The 6,233-nt window shown below is 42.1% G+C and overlaps 1 protein-coding gene across 2 annotated transcripts; it reads left to right on the top strand.

Moving 5' to 3' along the window:
- Window positions 1–284: 284 nt before the first annotated feature.
- On the top strand, window positions 285–5,269 carry LOC144701693 (uncharacterized). 2 transcript variants are annotated; one of them, XM_078573432.1, is made up of 8 exons: window positions 285–1,120; window positions 1,871–1,909; window positions 1,996–2,066; window positions 2,151–2,215; window positions 2,346–2,435; window positions 3,056–3,148; window positions 4,520–4,945; window positions 5,127–5,269. In XM_078573432.1, exons 1-7 carry the CDS (start codon window positions 552–554, stop codon window positions 4,931–4,933), a joined length of 1,341 nt encoding a protein of 446 aa, XP_078429558.1. In that variant the 5' UTR covers window positions 285–551; the 3' UTR covers window positions 4,934–4,945; window positions 5,127–5,269. The 2 variants fall into 2 exon arrangements, with proteins under 2 accessions (XP_078429558.1, XP_078429557.1); XM_078573431.1 differs by having other exon boundaries at window positions 286–1,120; window positions 4,520–5,269.
- Window positions 5,270–6,233: the final 964 nt, after the last annotated feature.

The raw sequence follows: 6,233 nt of genomic DNA, 5'->3' as shown, positions 1-6,233 counted from the left end.
CCTTTTCCATCCACGTGCCTTTGTTACATCGCGACACGTGTCCGCGACGTGGCAAATTCTCTAAGACCCCCGAACTTCCGGAAACCATCTTGGATTAGCGAAAATTGGAAAGGGATCCTTTAAGAAGGTTGTGCTAGAAAGATTCTAATGTAATTTAATGAGTTTAAGGAGCGAATTGAGGAAAAAGTTAATTGGAAGGGTTATTGGGAAAATATTCCGCTGGAAGCGGGGCAACGCTGCCGCCTCCGCCGTTCGTCGACAGCATAAATAACCGTCCTTTCCATCGAGCTTTGCCGTTTCTCGAATCCTTCTCCCTGAGCTGACCGAGCTCTCCCGATCTGTTTTAACGAAGCAGATCAAGCGTAGTTCGTCTCGAAGATTTTGAAAGGAATCTGTTCATCGGAGGCCGATTCTGCACGAGTTCATCCCTTAATCTTCAAGATTTGGATTGCTTTGGCTTCTCTGGTTTGATTTCTATCAAAATCCCCAATTCTTGCCGCGGTAAGGATAAGATCTCCGGTTTTTTTTTGCGCAATTCGGCGAAATTCTTTATGGTGTTGATCGGGACGAGCAATTTAGCGGCCGCGAATCGTCTCGGCTTTGTTGTCCTTTCGGATAGTAGGGATGAGAAGGGAAGGAAACGCCACTGTTCTCAGCAGAAGTATCTTGAATTGAGATCTCTGAGGATGGAACCTGCCGCGGGAATGTTCTCCGAGGCGCCGAAGCCAGTAATGCTCACGTCAGGGCCAAGTAGCCGTGTAAGCGCTGTGATGTCTCTGCGAACTCTACGAGCTCTCTTGATGCTCCTAAACATGATTCTCCTTGCGCTCTTGTCGCCTCTGCAACGCGGAGCAGCGAGGCTTGCAATTGGAAGACGCTCTGTGGATAGGACGAAGGGCAGTGAAAGAAAGAGGAAGCTGGCGGCGCCCATGGCGGTTAGGACTCCGGCGGCGAGGAGAGCGGACGTGGCGTTTAGGCGTGCGATGGCGATCCGACGGCTGGCGATGGAGGAAGACGACTCTCCGGCCAGTTGGTCGAGAAAAGAATTCTCTCTCTTTGCTACCACCCGTGGAGACACGCTTTTCACAAGATCATGGAGTCCGATCGACGCCCCAATCAGGTTAAGTTTGAATGTCTTACTCATTAGTTTAAGGCAAGTTTGAATTTCTTAGACGGATGATAGTGTCCATCGTATAAAATATCGATAGGTTGATTCAATTTAAGTTATGTGGAGGATTAAATACATATGTATATGCTTGTCTCACCAAATTGTAGAGATTGGATAATTTTAGGATATTCGGAAGAGGATAAGGTTTCTCCTCTTGTCTGTAGAAGGGACGATTATATTATTGTTGATTATTAGCTATCACATAAATCTCGAGGAAGTGATTCCGTCCAGTTAAGATGGGATTTGAACGTTCCGGTCATGCGTAGGGATTGCATTTAGAAACCAAAATACGATGATGGCCTAATTAGAATGTCACAAGTCAAAACTTTCTTTTGGAGTTCCCATCGTTCTTAGACTAGCTGACGCAAAAGATAGTTCTCAATATACAAGACTTGCGATTGAATTTGGTGTGTGTTCTTGACTCTATATGTTCTTTATTCTTTGATCTAAACTAATGCAGTCATTCGATGGAGTCAGCGTGAGAAGATCTAGTCTCCACATCCTCTCCTCACGAATCGCAAATTATGATTATGTCGGTTCTTATTCTTTAACGTTTAATCAAATAAATATCGACTCTTCCGATGCTTTGACTGCATTTTTGTTTGGATATCTAATCTCTGATGAAATACCACTAGTTCCGACCAAAAAAACTTATAATTGACTGAGAGTTTGAACTTCTCTTTGTATTCTTTCCGGTTGCAGAGGTCTGGTGCTGGTATTGCATGGTTTGAACGAGCACAGGTATTTGCATGAGCTTTCTGCAGCTTGTTCAGACAAAATAGACAATCAAATATAACTATTTATCTTATTATCGTTTCTTTTTTCAGCGGTCGGTATAACTTATTCGCAAGAAGGTTAAACCGCAGCGGGTTGAAAGCTTACGCCATGGATTGGACGGGTAAATCAGCTCGAACTTGTCGATCGTGTCGCATGACTACGATTCAGTTTTTTTAAAAAAAAAATTTGCTTGTTCCATGCAAAGGACATGGCGGCAGCGACGGACTACATGGCTATGTTCATTCCCTGGACTACGCTGTAGAAGATGCGGTACGACCGTTAAACGCAGACTCGCGTTTCAAGTCTCAATCTTTGGCTCGCCCTTTTACGTAAAATAAAAAAAAAAGTCTCAATCTTTGGCTCGCCCTTTTACGTAACATGCTTATTCACTGATTTTCAGAAGTTGTTCTTGGAGAAAATCTTTGAGGAGAACCCCGGTCTGCCGTGTTTCTGCTTCGGGCACTCCACCGGCGCGGCCATCATCCTTAAGGTCAGCAACAACAAAAAACCCTAATTTTATTTAAGAACTCGTGCTTATCTCCTTGAAGAAACCGTCGTAATCCTCTACGAAAACCCTTACTGCGTTCGAGAAATCATGCTTAGTATCGTCGAGAACCTTAACTGCCGTCGAGGAACCATGTTTATCTCCAATGAAAACCGTAGTCGTCGTCAAAAACTCGTCGAAAACCCTAATGTCTTCGAAGAAATCGCTCTTATCTTCCTAGAAGACTCTTATCGCCCTGAATAAATCGTGCTTAACATCGTCGAAAACTCTTATCTCCTTGATGAAATTGTGCTTATCTTTCCTAGAATATTCGTCGAAAACCCTGATCTCCTTCTAGAATATTCGTCGAAAACGCTAATCTCTTTCAAGAATCTTTGTCGTAAATTCCAATTTCCTTTTAGAATCTTCGTCAAAAATCCTGATCTCCATCTAGAAGCTTTGTCGAAAACTCTGACCTCCTTCAAGAAATCTTGCTCATCTCCCTCGGAATCCTGATCTCTCTCAATAAAGCGTGCTTATCTTCGTCGAAAGCTCTAATCTATTTCAAGAAAATATGCTAATCTTGATTGAAAACCCTAATTTTTCTGTATCTTCGTCGAAAACAGGCAGCGTTGGACCCAAAAGTGGAAGCGCGGCTCCGCGGCGTGGTTCTCACGTCCCCTGCCATTCGGGTGCAACCGACTCACAGGATCCTCGCGGTAAACAAATCTCTCTTTTCTGTTCATTTTTGTTATTTTTTGTCCTCTTGTCTTAAAAAAGGACGATAATGTGATTTCACCTTGGATCGATAAAATAAGATCTAAACACCAAACTAATCAGAGGAGAAAATATAATCTCTGTAATTTGATCCATCTAAACTCTGAAGTATTCAAATCTCTCTAATTCTTTTCTCTTTTACGATCGATAAAATGTGATCTAACCCCGGACAAGTCAGAAGGACAGATCTTTTCGTTTCTGTTTATTTTCTTTTCTCTTACTTCTATGATCGAAGATAATATACTCCATTTTCTATATTGTGATTATGTGATCTACGTAAGCTGCGAACGGGATGGATAGGATGATCTCTGCTCTTGCTTTTTATTTTATTCTTTTTCCTTCTCTCCTCTTCTATCATCTTCTCTTAAGTCCGCTTTTCTTTTCTCTTCTCTTCTATCACTTTCTTCTCTAACCTTTTCTTTTTGTTTTCTTTCGTGTACCCTAAAATAATCTTACCTATGAGATGGGTGGATCTCCTCTCGTGTTTTCTTCTTCTATCTGCTCTTTAAATCCTCGTATCTGATCTCCTCTCTTCTCTAAGATCCTTTTTTCTTCTATCGTATCCTTGTTCTTTTTCTGTTCTTCCTCTTCTTCTTTTCCTATCTTCGGTTCTCTTACCTTTTTCTTTTGTTCCCTTCTTTTCCTTATCTTCGTTTCTCTCACCTTTTTTCTTTTGGTCTCTTCTTTTCTATCTTCGCTTTCTTACCTTTTTCTTTTGATCACTTCTTTTCTATCTTCGCCTTCTTACCTTTTTCTTTTGGTCTCTTCTTTTCTATCTTCGCCTTCTTACCTTTTTCTTTTGGTCTCTTCTTTTCTATCTTCGCTTTTCTTACCTTTTTATCTTTGTTCTCCTCTTCTCTATCTTCGCGGGTCTTACCTTTTTCTTTTGTTCTCTTCTTTGACTTATCTTCGCTCCTCTCGCCCTTTTCTTTTGGTCTCTTCCTTTCTATCTTCGCTTCTCATACCTTTTTCTTTTGGTCTCTTGTTTTCTATCTTCACTTCTCTTACCTTTTTCCTTTGTTCTCTCCTTTCCTATATTCGCTTCTCTTACCTTTTTCTTCAGTTCTCTCCTTTCCTATCTTCACTTCTCTTGTCGTCGTCGTCGTCTCTTATCTTATCTTCTTTCCTCTTCTATCTTCTTCTCTTAAATCCTACTTTCTTTTTGTCTCTTCTCTTCTATACTTATCTTCCTCTTACCTACTCTGTTACAAATTTCTCCTCTCTACCCTTCTCTTTGCATTCTCCTCTTCAAACCTAACATAACCTAACCCAACATATCTTATCTTTAACCTAACATACCCTAACTTGGGCAGATGGTGGCGCCAATAGTTTCCCTGCTGCTGCCACGTTACCAGCTGAGCGCGGCGGAGAAGAAGGGGACGGCGGTATCAAGAGACCCAGCAGCCGTAGCGGCTAAGTACTCAGACCCGTTGGTGTTCACGGGAGCGTTGAGAGTGAGAACGGGGTACGAGATACTGCGCATCACTAGCTACCTGCAACGGAACTTGGGCAGGGTGAACGTTCCGTTCATGGCGCTGCATGGCACAGAGGACACCGTCACGGACCCGGTTGCAACCCAACTGCTGCATCAGGCTGCACCCTCCAAGGACAAGTCTGTCAAGCTCTATGATGGGCTGTTGCATGATTTGTTGTTCGAGCCCGAAGGCATCGAGATCGCCGAGGACGTCGTCGCGTGGATGGTGGACAGAGTAGGCCCGTCTCCGTGAGCAAGTGTCAAGGCCGGCGCGCTGCTAAACTGCAAATTCGGCCCTCACCACTATTGTGGCAGGTTCTATGTTTATTGGTTTAATTTGATTCTTTGGCACGACACTCGAGCATGTTAAATAAGTCATTTAAACCAAGAATGTTGTCACATCGATGGTGGACAGAGTAGGCCCGTCTCCGTGAGCAAGTGTCAAGGCTAGCGTGCTGCTAAACAGCAAATTAGGCCCATAGCACTTTACTTGTGTGACAGAGGCTATGTTTATTGGTTCAATTTGATTCTTTGGCACGACACTCAAGCATTAAATAATTCATTTAAGGCGAGAATGTTTTCAAATCGATGGTGGAAAGAGTAGGCCCGTCTCTGTGAGCAAGTGTCAAGGCCGGCCCGCTGCTAAACTGCAAATTCGCCTTTGCTATTTTATCTATTTTAAGGAGGGTGTGTGAGTTGCTATCTTTATTGGTTTATTCGACTCTTTTGGCACTGAATAAATTGTGAAAACCCAATGGCCAGAGCAAACATGTTCTGATCATGATTTTTGACTTCAATTTCTGCTTGAACTTTTGAACATTTTTAAAATCATGAATTCAAGGAAATATTCAGAAGTTCAAGGAAAAAGATTGGGCCGAAAAAGATGGGACTTTTGGTCTCTGTGAGCAATTGTTAACGCCAGCGCGCTGCTAAACTGCAAGTCCTGCCCTTCCAAGTTTAGTTGTTCGATAGAAGGTGTGCGGGTTGGTATCTTTATTGGTTTATTTGCTTCATTGGCACGACATTCGAAAACTGAATAAATCATTAAAACTAAATTTCCTTAGTAAACCTGTTCTGCTCATATTCAGGAGTTCACGGAAAAAGACTGGAGCGAAAAAACAATTACTACCTTTGTAAAAGATGGGGCCTTTGGAAAAAACAATGATTAAGAGTATTCTAAACTTTGAAATCTTATTGGAGTAAATAATCAAATAGGTAAGCGAATATTGGATGTGTTGGGACTCTGCCCACCTCATTTTGCTTCTTTGTATAAAAACCATCCTACCCCAGGTACTTCTAGTTAAAGGCCCTCCAGCTTTAAATCTATTCTTCACGCATCAGGGCTTTGTCAATATTGTTTCTTCACCTCCCTCAATATATTTTATTATATGTGAAGAGATTTTGGGGATATGAACCCTTAGAGTGATCTTCACCAATAACTAGGACTATAATCAGTATTACATCCAATTGAGGATGAAATTGGGTTCCCATGAGTCACTTAAACAGTCATCAGCCACTTAAGAGTCAGCATGCCAAACATAGCTGAATCATAA

This window comes from Wolffia australiana, chromosome 4 (genome assembly GCF_029677425.1).
Source record: "Wolffia australiana isolate 7733 chromosome 4, ASM2967742v1".
In the NCBI taxonomy this organism is placed as follows: domain Eukaryota; kingdom Viridiplantae; phylum Streptophyta; class Magnoliopsida; order Alismatales; family Araceae; genus Wolffia; species Wolffia australiana.
The sequence above is the reverse complement of the archived record's forward strand: the minus strand, read 5'-3'. Positions and strand labels throughout refer to the sequence as shown.